At 57.7% G+C, this 12045-nt stretch overlaps 1 protein-coding gene across 1 annotated transcript; it reads right to left on the bottom strand.

Moving 5' to 3' along the window:
• Positions 1–861: 861 nt before the first annotated feature.
• Positions 862–6702, bottom strand: LOC112548550. Its single transcript, XM_025194635.1, has 2 exons — positions 5265–6702; positions 862–4511 (listed from the first exon to the last, which is right to left on the bottom strand). The coding sequence occupies exons 1-2, from the start codon at positions 6092–6094 to the stop codon at positions 3923–3925; spliced, it is 1419 nt and encodes a 472-aa protein (XP_025050420.1). The 5' UTR covers positions 6095–6702; the 3' UTR covers positions 862–3922.
• Positions 6703–12045: the final 5343 nt, after the last annotated feature.

Here is a 12045-nt window from a genome sequence, read left to right as displayed (position 1 = left end):
CTCAGGGTTCCCAATACCAGTGTTATTAAATGAACACTGTACTGTACAGCTTGGCTCCCACACACACACTCACACAAGCACTCCCACAGACACTCACATGATGGCAGCAGGAGAAAGAGACTCAGTGGAAGGGTTGGAGTCCAGGTAGGGAAGAGAAACAGAGTCCAAGTCCTGGTTGGAGAGAGGATGGGAGTGATAGCTACCTATCCAGGCTGGGAGGCGGTCCTCAATGGCCAGTCGGGGTCTTTCTCCAGCAGGTGTTGTCCAGAGAGGGTCGCCGGCAGGGCCTCTGTGTGACATGGAGCAGGTCTGGTGCAGATGAAGACGGCAAGGAGACCCAAGGAGTCAGTCTTCACTACCCCTCTCTATGGGGCAGACTACCTCTGATCTCCTATGGGGAGGGCCTGTCCAGGCAGTGTCAGCCCTGTTCCAGAGGTTTCCAGATGTTCATACTGTGCACGTGCAGCCTTGGCACAGTGCTGGGTTGCCTCATCTTTTGTTTCTTGAATGTGGAGGGTGTTTCCAATGGCTGGGTCGCTGGTCTAGGTATTGGTTTTGATGGTGGGGTGATTTAGGAGGGGGTCCTGCTGTCATTGTGTTTCACTCATCCATTCACTCCTTTGTTTCAGGCATTCAAGGAAACCAATTTACATGGGAGAGGTTACAGAATTGCAACATACTTGCACAACAGGGCACAGGGACAAGATGGGAACAAGATGGGAATGGATACTTGACATCACTTTACAGACAGGTCGAAACCATACAATATTAATATGAAACAATAAACATCAATGCACAAATGATAGGAATACAATATAATACAATATAAAACAGTAAAAATCAATACAAATATAACAGGACACTATTTACAATATATAAAAAAGTAGCTTATTACAATAATAGTATACAAGAACTTAGCTTAGCTTACCTAGTGCTACTTGCAATCACTGATAAGGGATGGAGAGGGCAGAAAGAAAGTCAGAAATGGTTGGGGAAGGGGAGGGAATGTATTTTTACACAGCCCCGCTGGTTTCCTGCCCTGCGAAGGACCAGAGCATTATTCGTTCAGTCCCAACTTGGCTCAGGTCCCATTTTCCCCTGAAAACATTCAGCACAGCTCTGGTGTCCAGGAGCGCACTGGTGTGCCAAGGGTTCCCCACCATAATGGGTACTTGGGGTCTCCCTCCTGGGTCCCAATTGAGGGTGCCGAATTTTTCCCATGAGCCTGGGCTCTGCTCGTGGGTCCCGTTACGGGGGCCCCGTCAGCACTCTTCAGAGATGGGAGTCGAGGCTGCTACCCTGTTAGGGTGGGGGGATGCTGCTGCCCACCCTTTACTCAGCTCTGTCACTCTGTCAATTAAATCAGCTAGGGGCCACTTGTCCCACCTCTCCTGGGCTCCCCGTGCTGCTTCAGGAACGTCCGCACTGCCACCCAAATCCCACTCTCCCTTTCCCTTGCAGGCCAGGGGATGCACGGGTGTGGGCTGGGGCGGTGATTTGGTCCCTCAACCCTCCAGTCAGATTTAGAGTATGCACTTTCATTGGAATATGTGACCATGCAATTCAGTGTATCATTGGGTTTTTCCTTGAACTGGGTGGCTGCAATGGCCCCCCCGCCCCTTGCTGTTCAATCAGTCTCTCTGCATCTTGAGCCCGGGGTAGGACTTCTCCCAGCGTGTAGCTCTGGGTCTCTCAGAGCGGCCCCATTAGTCCGATTACAGGCGGGTGCATGCCCTCCTGTACTTCCTTCCAAAAGCCAGGAGGGTAATCTATATTCCTGATGTCAGGTGTCCGATTGCCCACCCTGTCCAGGGGCAGCACTGACCCTGAAAGCAGTCCCAATGTCCATATAGTCCCAAACAGGTTCCCCAGGTGTCCGGTGGCTCTCCCCAAACTGTCCCTTGAACGTCTTCCTCCCTAGATTGATCCCCAAGTCTGCTATGCTTTGGGAAATAGTGCCTCCCCGAAAACTATCCTCGTGGCTCACGGCTGCCTAGATCTCCAGGGTGGCACAGGCCCTTAACAAGTGGTGCCATTCCCGGACACTCAGGGTTTCACATCTACTACTATTTAAGGATTTCTGCAACCACTGCCCCAAATTCCTGATGTTAGCAGGCCCCAGGGTCTTGCCCACGGTGGTGAGATGCACTCCACTAAGGGGAACCGTCACGTATGTGGTTTCCCTGTGCATCCCGGGTGACTGAGGTTCAAGCGATTGCACTCACCTCAGGCACCAGATCGCTCTCCTTCTCGGACTTGGGGCCCTCAGGTGAGGGATCCATCATGTCCTCTGCGTCTCCCTATACCTCCCACCCCAAATCTCTCCCAGGTTGAAGGGGATGTCTGGGTCCCAGGCTTGATCTCCCCAGATGACACTGCTACTTGCAGGCTGCGCTCCTGGAGTTTGTGCTTTAAGCGATTAATGGTGTTCTGACAGGGGCCGTGGTTTGCTTTGGCTCCCCGTTCGCTTTATCTTTAGCAATTTTTGTAAGGCTTCTCAGCTAGCCTTTTCCTGGCCCAAGGATTCCAGTTGTTGGGCGTTATCTTGATTTACTTTCCTCAATTTTTCCTTTTCATTTTCCAAATTCCAAGACAGTCCTTTCAGGGTCTGATTGCTTGTCTCCAACTGAGCACATTTGTTCTTCTGCGGCTCCCTGAGCTTTTTCCTCAGTTGCTATTCTCACAGTAGCCAAACCAGGGCACTGTGTTGCCTTTGAGCTGAGGGTTTTTCACAAAGGCAAACTTTTTCAAATTGGACCTTGATGTCCCCTATGGAAAAACCTGGGGCGCATACATCCTCCCTCCATGGACTAGGACCACCCTTCAAAATCTCCTTACGGAGAGGAGAAATTTCCTCCCTCTGCACCCACTTGACTTCATGGTCCCCTGCTCCAACCTTCCTGAATAAGGACATTTTCCTAAACATGCTCTGAGCCTGTTGGTTCCCGATCCCTCAGCTGCCCGACGGACTATGCCCCTGGCCCGCAGGAGTTCTCTAACCAAATCCCACTCCCCCGTGGAGGTGGGCTCTATAGGGTGAGGGACTTAACAGGTAGAGAGGAGGAGGGGCAGCCGTGTGAAAATACACTCAGCAACTGGAACATCTGCAACCCTCTTTCTCTCTCAGGATGCTGAAGTGAGTAAAGTACTTGAAACCTATCTAGAGATCTAGCTTGCCATAACGTAGAAGTATATCAACCAGCTATTAAGCTGACAGTGTTTGCTCTAAGGTTATTCTGTGATACTTCTCTAACCTGTACCCTTCCCCAAGCCTAGCCTCTGTAACCAATGAAGCGTTCTGCTATAACAAGGTTTGTGGTACATGCATGAGAGGGTTTGGGCATGGCTTTTTATTCCCTTAGCTTGGCTGACGAAGAGAGGCTACTTTTTGTGCGACAGGCTGAAGGAAGCACCCCAAGTTCTTGCAGTGGGTCAAGCAGGTCCGGGTCTAAAAGGCCTGTGTGTCCCAGGGGGCGCAGGGCCTGAGGTCAGACCAGAGCCCCTGGGTGGTGGCAGCAGTTACCCCAGGCTTGCGGGTGTGCTCCAGGAAGGGGGTCGGCCAGACGTTGACACCCCTGGGGAGGCACATGGGGCTTGGTTGGGGGTCGGGCGCAGGGAGGTGGGTGGCTCAGTGCAGGAGCGCCCCCTACTGGCCCGCCACAGAACTCACCCGACTTGGCAGCAGAGTCAGGCTTCTTTGCGCCGGGCTTGGCACAGCAGCCATGGGGGAAGCACCGTCCCTGCACCCCAAAACAATCCCTGTCCATGCATTGCACAACAGCAGGCTACACAGTGACTCACGTGTCATAACACTGCTCCCGGGGGCCCCTGGCCAAGAGACCGCCTGCCCGCCTGGGAGCCCATCTGTCCCCTTCTAGCATGGGGCAGGCACAAGCCTTGGGTCAGGCTGGTGCCTCAAGCCTCAGTCACCAGGATGGACCAGGAAAAGCATCTGCCTCCTGGAACTGCAGGTTGGCTTGTGGGGGACGGAGAGGGGGAGAACTGCACACCAAAAACAAATGTTATGATACCTGCAGGCTTGTGTCCACCATCCTGAGACTGGGCACCCGCTTACTGCTTGTAATGGCAAAGAAAACCACACTTGGCAGCCCACATGAAGCGGGCAATCGGTAATTAACTCTAGCTGCACCTCAGCCTGGCACTGGCCCAGGAGCCCGTTCATCTCCTCCTCCTCGATTCGACTCTGCACAACGTTGGTGTTGGTCGCTGCTGTGCCGATCAGGCTGTGTGCTGTGGAGATGGCAAGCCCCATGAGGGAGACAGCCAGCCATGTCCTGAAGGCCACGGAGGCAAGGCCAAGCCCGACAGTGGCGATTATGCTCCCAAGCCTCGATGACCCGCTGGCAACGTCTGCTATCGTGGCTCCTCTGCAAACCTCGTCCGCAGTGTTGGCAATTCCCCGAAGCTCTGCTACGTGCTGCTTCAGCCTGTCCCGGGCCGGCAGCAGCCTCTCCCTCAGTACTTTATCAATGTACCTCCCTAGGAATTTGCTATAGGAGAAGAGAGAAAAGGCGGAAATTATTTCATAGGTCCAAAATGTTGGCTCCTGTACGATCCCATAATTCTCCTGTGACCCCACCGTGCGCCCAGCGCCTTGCACAGGAGATGCGTCCTCGTTGCCCAAGGGTGTCCTTGGGTCGCCACCCCGAGCTCAGCTTAGGCGCACGGGCACGGCCAGGCTGGAGCGGAGCGGTGGTGGGACGATGGGCCCGGGCAGCCTGCCTCTTCTAGGGGCCGGGGACACATGCGGCAGGATGGGGAAAGTCCCCGAGGAGATAGTGGCCGCGTGCCCCACAGTGGGGTGGGGGGAGCTTCTGCCCCCTCCCAGGCCGTGAGCCCTGCCCTGTCCTGAACCCACAGGGGGGTTTCCCCACAATACTGTGTCCATCTCCTGTAGCCGAGCGTGTGGACACGCCCGTCCTCCTCACGCCCAGGGGAAAACGACGCTGGGCTGGGGCCAGGGCTGGGGTCCACGTCACTGGCTCACGGGAGGGACGTGCCTGGAGGCTGATGCCATTGAGACCAGTGTTTGAACCGTGTCAGGCCAAGAGGAGATGGTGGGGAAGGGGCGGCCGTGGGCCAGGGCTGCTGGCTCATGTTTTAGCTGGGCACGTCCCACCTTTGACAGGTCCCCGACATGGAAAGAAGTGGGCACGTTCTTCAGTGGGACGGGGGCCTGCAGGTGCTGGGTCTCGCACGGAAACCTCTGCTCGAGTGGATCCACTGGGGCGGACGTTACTCACCTCCAGTTGTTCGGACACATGAGGAAGTCATCGGGCACGGCGCTTTCGCAGACGGAGCTCCTCGCCGGCTCCCCGCAGCAGGAGTATCTGCCCCGCGCGTAGTCTCCCCGGTGCCGCAGGGTCACTTCAAACTCGTACTGGATGTTCTTGGCATTTACCATCGCATTCGCCAGAGGAACACATTTTGGACTATTTGCATCTCTCGAGTTGTATTTCATCATCAGTCCCCTGCAGGTAACATAGATGCTGAGTACCTCATCGGTGATGTCACATGTGCCCAAGAAGTGCGAGGCCTCATGGATTAAAATCCCTGGCTGAGAATCTATGTCAAGGTGACTCGGAGCCTCCCAGAAGAGTGGGCACAAATCAATGGTTTTGTCTCCAGATTTTGGATAAACACATGCATAAACCTCCTTCCTGAAAGGATTTTCCATGAATTTGGCTTCCTCCGGCACCAAGATGAGGTCTCTCACCCGCTGCTGCGTCAGGACTGCAAACCGTTTCATCCACAACTTGGGATCCTCAGAGTCGCAGGAAATCAGGTCCCGGGGCGTCTTCATCAGCACGCGGTCCTTCTTCTTCAGCGCATCGCTCAGGATCTCCAGCGCGCTCTGCCTTGCTGCTGCGGCGATTCTCTCCTTGTCTTTGTTCAGCGGGACGCAGCTTTTGCCATCAGTTTTAGAAATGTAGCATTTGCTTTGGTTTTCTTCCTTGCTGCACACAATGTTTTCCTGGGAGCTCATCTCTGCGTGGACGCCGTCTGCACGCCTCAGTCCCAAACAGCTTTCCAGCGCAGCCCTGCAGAAGCACATGCAGTGTTTGACTTGCATTGCTGCCCCTTCCCTGCTGGAGCTCCCCGCGCCCTCCCCCAGCTGCGGGGCGGCACCGTTTTGGGGAGATCAAGATGCCTCAGGGTCTATGACAGGGGGCAAGCTCAGGGCTGCTCACCTGTCTATGGGGCAGTCTGCCCAGTGTCACCTGCCATGACTTTGCTGTTCCCATAACTGGTGGTAAATGCAGAAGACTACCCATTACATGCCCCGATGCCAGAGGGTGCTATCCACAGCTCCCAACCTCCCCTACACTGAAGCCCGTGCCTCGCAGATGGCACCCAGGATGACATTATGCTCCCAGTCTAAAGCCAGGCCAACTTAGTCCTTTGTCATTCAGACATGCACTCAGATCGCCCTCCTCTCACTAGGGCCTCTCGCACTCCACCCCCTCTCACAGGGTCTTTTTCTTGCATTGATAACTTGTTCCACTTGCTCCTTCTTGGGACGGCTCCTGTAGGCCACGGGGCTTTATGCGGATCACGCCTCAGGTGGTGACATGCAGTCTGTTGGGTCTCTCGCATGACCCTCCGGTTCACCCCACGGAGGGCTAACTCCGCCCTAGCCCCTCACCGGGCTTCTCATATCCAACAACTTGTTCCTCAAGGGGTTGGCACATGTTTTGCCCTTCAGGCTGTCCCCCGGCCCTACTCAGCCCTCATCAGGACCCTCACTACCGCCCCCTCTCTGGGGCTACACATCTATCCCCTCCCTGGGGCCTCTGGGGTCTCATTCCCCTGTGAGGGCTCAGGTGGCAGCAGCCATGCCCGGCCCCCTTAGACCCACAGTGCTGTGGGGGCTAGGGGTTATTGAGGCGCCCTGACCCGCCTTTCACCGGGGAAGTGAGTGGTTCTGGTGTGCAGGTGGGGCTGCCGCACCGCCAGCAGTCCCACCACGCCTCCCTACCTCGGCAGAGTGCAGTTTTACGCCATGGCCTGGACCAGGAGCCTCCCAGCCATCCCCCTAGATCCTTCCCTTACCTCCAGGATGTTGTGAGCCTCAGACCCGCCGGCTGATGTCTACCTCATGGCAGCCAGCAGCAAACTACTGCTTCACCCGATATATCTCCTGGGACTGAAAATCGCCACTGCAATCAAGCACTGCCTGCTCCAGCCCGTAAAGGGGCTAGCACCCAAAGGTGCGATGCCACAAGGTCTCATCATTACGGGTCCCCTCGGCAGGCTGGACTGCTGGGGCAGGAGGTTGCGAGGGCACCTGGGAGAGCAGGGCAGGGAGATGGTGTCCTTTGGGCTATGGTGCCTCTTGCCAGCCCCTTGGATATGGGTGCTGCTGGGGGAGGTCGCGGCAGGGGCTAAGCTGGCTGTGACGAGCCAGCCTGGTCTCCTTGGGGTGGCCTGTGGAGGATGCCCAGGGGCCACGTGCTCTGCCCTCCTCCCCGCTGGGGGTGCTGGGACGTGGCTGCCTTTCCTGCGCTGGGTCTCAGCCTCCTGCCCATCTCTTACATCTCCCTTTAGCATTCCCTCTTACTGGCAAAGACCCGGCGCAGTCATCACAAGTTTGGGCCCTGGGACTGATTCGGGAGCTGCGTGGGAGGGCGGGCTGGTGCGAGCTAGGAAAGCAGGGGCTGCATTTACATCTCAAAGCAGGACCCGAGAGGGGCAGAGACTGGAGCACCAGGAGGGGCCAGAGGTGCTGGTTGTAGCCGTGTTGGTCCAAGGACACAGGCAGACAAGGCTCTCTGGGTAAATCTGGTATCTTTTATTAGAGCAACTAAAATAGTTGGAAAAATTCTTCTTTGCAAACTTTTAGGTACAAACTTTCAAACTTCGTCAGGCTGAGGAAGTATCTGCAGTATATCCCCTGCCTGAAGAAGGGTGTTTGTACCAGAAAGTTTGCAAAGAAGAATTTTTCCAACTATGTGAGTTGGTCTAATAAAAGGTATTGGATTTAGCCAAAAAGCCTTGTTTGAGAAGAGCTAGAGACACTGAATGCACAAGAGTCGTAAGGGGTGTGCGAGGCGTGACAGACATGAAAAGCGTGCTATGACCAAGGCAGCCAAGGAGGTGAAACGGGTGTAAATTCTCTTACGACAGCCCTGGCATGGATGAGGCCTGTGGGGTCACCTCCTTGCCACCCAGGAAGACCTGCAGACCCCCAGACAGACTTTATTTCTGGACTTTAGGAAGGCCTTCGACACTGTCTCCCACGCCATTCTCATTAAAAAACTAGGTGGCTGTGGCCTTGATGCCTACACAGTCAGATGGGTCGTCAATTGGCTAGGAGGCCGCACCCAGAGACTGGTGGTGGACGGGTCCTATTCGACCTGGCGGGATGTGGGCAGTGGGGTCCCCCAGGGCTCGGTCCTCGGGCCCGCACTGTTCAACATCTTCATCAGCAACTTGGATGAGGGGGTGAAAAGCACCCTGTTCAAGTTCGCAGATGACACTAAGATGTGGGGGGATGTGGGCATGCTAGAAGGGAGGACTAGGCTGCAATCGGACCTGGACAGGTTACAGGGGTGGGCGGATGAGAACAGGATGGGGTTCAACACTGACAAGTGCAAGGTGCTGCACCTGGGGAGGAAGAGCCAGCAGCAGACCTACAGGCTGGGGAACTCCCTTCTCGTCAGTGCGGAGGCAGAAAAGGATCTTGGAGTCATTATTGATGCCAAAATGAACATGGGCCGACAGTGTGGGGACGCGGTCAGGAAGGCCAACCGCACCTTGTCGTCCATGCACAGATGCATCTCGAGCAGGGCCAAGGAGGTGATCCTCCCCCTCTACGCGGCACTGGTCAGGCCACAGCTGGAGTACTGCGTCCAGTTCTGGGCGCCGCACGTCAGGAGGGATGTGGACAGCATGGAGAGGGGCCAGAGGAGGCCACTCGCATGATCAGGGGCAGCAGGGCAGGCCCTACGAGGAGAGGCGATGGGACCTGAACCTGTTCAGCCTCCACAAGAGAAGGCTGAGGGGGGTCTAGTGGCCGTTTACAAACTAGTCAGAGGGGACCAGCAGGCATTGGGGGAGTCCCTGTTCCCCTGAGCACTACCGGGAGGGACTAGAAATACCGGTCACAAGCTGGCAGAGGGTAGATTCAGACTAGATATCAGGATTTGCTACGTCAGTCAGGGTGGCTAGGATCTGGAACCAACTTCCAAGAGACGTGGTGCTGGCTCCTACCCTGGGGGTCTTCAAGAGGAGGCTGGATGAACACCTCGCCGGGGCCGTTTGACCCCAGAACTCTTTCCTGCCACGGCAGGGGGTCGGACTGGATGATCTGCAAGGTCCCTTCCGACCCGACCAACTATGAACTATGAATGACGTCTGGTGCCACCCGCACAGACTCATATTCATCACCGTTGTGTCCCTGGGACACACGTCCATGCAGAACAAGGGGTGCCGTGGTGGGCTGGCAGATCGAGGACGAGGTCTTCCTCAGCGCGCTTGTGGAGCTGGAGGTGCTCCGCATGGAAGAGGAGCAGGTGTTTCTGCTCCGTGCCTCGGCCTTCGTCTTACCCTGATGCTGGGGGTGAAGGCTCCTATGTATCTAGGCAGCCGAACTTGCTATGCACCGGGGCTTGACGGGACAGAGGTGCCAGCTTGTCCCGACAGGTGCTGTGACGGGTCACCTGAGGATCTCAGCACAAGACGCTGACTGCGCACTGGCCTCATAACACCACCTTCTGCAGCCACAGACAAGGGCCTATTCCCACCCCATGTATCGAAGCCCCCGTCTTCTCCTCTCCAGACTAACCCTTGTTCTTTCAGGCCCGTCCCCGTGTGCCCGGAGGAGCGGTGCCCAGGACGGGACACGCGCTCCAGGGGAGGCCGGGCGCATGCCGAGTACAGCCCGGGGCGTTGCTGGATTATATTGTGTAGCAGGAGAGGAGCGCAGTGCTGGCCCCGTGCAGGCCCTGTCCCAGCATCGCCCCCAGCGCCTTCCCAGCGGTGCAGCCCAGCCCGGCACCCCCAGTCCGTATCAGCGTACGTGCTTGTTCCCCGCAAGCGCGGGACTTTGCACTCGTCCTGAGTACTTACGTAGGCGTTGCATGTGGCAGCCCTGCCCAAAAGGCCCGGGTGCCTTCCAGTGACAATGAATCCACCCGCAAATAAACCTCACAGGAGCAGAATAACTGAAGTGATGAACGTGCTCCTGCAGCAAACCCCCCCAGGCAACGCGCGGCGATGCCCTGGGCTCGCCCTGCCGGCGCCTCGCACGGGCCCCGTGCCTGGGCTCCTCTCCCCGCCCTCGGGCACTCGCTGTGTGGGGGCAGCTCCTGGCACAGGCGCCCCCACGGCCGGCCCAGACCCACACCCAGCCCGACTCACCCAAGGCCGGTTCTCACTCCTCGGTCTTGCTTTGGGAAACGCGGTGGGTGCAGCCCTGTGCTCTGGTCCGGGACCCGGTGTCAGGGGCCACGGGGTGATGGATAAGTGCACGGGGTGCTGCGCGGAGGCCGGGTTTCCGTGGTCTGGGCCCGGACTGGCATGGAGATGGTCTCTCTGCCTACGTGGCTCCTTCTGTGCTGGACTCTGGACCCCTCCCTGCCCTGTGCCCGAGCGGTCCTGCAGCTTTCATTTTGATTCCTGGAAGAGCAATAAAGTCTTGAGCCCAGCCAGGTGTGGGGGGCAAAGGGCCGTCAGGTGTGGGGAGCGCCCAGGATAGTCATAGCTGCAGGTGCTGGGGGGCAGGGGCTCACTTGGGGGGGAGACCATGTCCAGCTGCCCTTGTCCTTGGCAGGTAATCAGTGCCCAGGTAGGTGCTGGTAGGTGCTAATCAGTGCCTGGGGCTGGGGCCAGGTCCGGCCATGGTATGTCTGCTCACGGGAGCCAGACACAGCCACGCGCTCGGGCAGGACCAGCAGATCACAAGCTCCACAGCCACAAGTAGGGCCCCGTGCGCCTGCACCAGGCCATGCTCTGGACACAGCCATGGCCATGGGCCCAGCCAGGTGTGTGCACCACCCCAGGGGGAGCCGGTGCTGGGCTGGGTGGGTGCCGCCTTTGGGTGCCCCTGCCTGGCGCTGCTCGTGGGGGCCCAGCACCTTGGAGACCCTGGGGCGGGGGGCAGGACCTGCCTGGGAGCCTCCCCATGCAAGGGCCAGGCCACAGCAGGGCTGTGCTCTGGGGGCAGGGGCGGGGGCGATGCCGGGGGCTCTGTCAGGGTTGAAGATCGTCTCGTGTAGAGTTTACATGATGGTTTGTCTGGGCGGGTTTGCACGGAGCTGATCCTGCCTCAAGGCTGGCACCAGATGCAACCTCCAGAGCTCCCTGCCAGCCCCACGGCTCGGGGATTCAATGACTCGATGGCTCCGTATCATCTCCCCGATTCCTGCTAAACCCTTCACTGCACAGGTGTAAACGACCCTCCCTCTTGCCATCCCACTAATCGACCATCCCTTCCTCCTGCATCTGCTGTCTCTTAGGAGCTGGGCTCCCAGGAGGAGCTATCTCACCGCCCCGAAGACGGGTTTTAACTCTAGCTAAAACCACAAATGCAACCCAGGGCCATGGGGGCTGAGCACCGAGGGCCTCTGTGATTCCCTCTGTGATATGGGTGCAATTCCCACCCACAGAGCAGGGAAGGACCTGTCCCTCCGGCCCTGCACGGGGGGCTCTGCAAGCACAGACCCACTCGAGGGAGCGAGAGTCAGGGCCGGCCCATAGCTTCCCTGAATGGACTCTGGGCGGCCAGTGCCAGCACGGGGCAGGAGCCCAGCCAGGGCCCGGGGTTAATATCAGGTGTCAGCCGCTGTCCCGGGGCCTCCTCGGGCGTCAGGAGGAGCAGGGGGCAGCTAAGCACCGGCACCGATTGCCCGAGAGGTGCTGGAAGCGCTTCGGGCAGAGTAGGGGTACGCCTGCCTGGGCCGGTCCGGGGTGCCACGGGGCAGGGAGCTGGGACGGGGGAGCCATGCAACTGGTTTCATAGATTCATAGATGTTAGGGTCGGAAGGGACCTCAGTAGATCATCGAGTCCGACCCCCTGCATAG

This window comes from Alligator sinensis, unplaced genomic scaffold (genome assembly GCF_000455745.1).
Source record: "Alligator sinensis unplaced genomic scaffold, ASM45574v1 scaffold821_1, whole genome shotgun sequence".
NCBI lineage: Eukaryota > Metazoa > Chordata > Crocodylia > Alligatoridae > Alligator > Alligator sinensis.
The sequence above is the reverse complement of the archived record's forward strand: the minus strand, read 5'-3'. Positions and strand labels throughout refer to the sequence as shown.

Coding starts and splice junctions, on each gene's coding strand:
- LOC112548550 (XM_025194635.1), bottom strand. CDS start 6,094: ATGCAAGTCAAACACTGCATGTGCTTCTGCAGGGCTGCGCTGGAAAGC. Junction 4,512..5,264: donor ATGTGTCCGAACAACTGGAG/GTGAGTAACGTC, acceptor CTTCTCCTATAG/CAAATTCCTAGGGAGGTACA.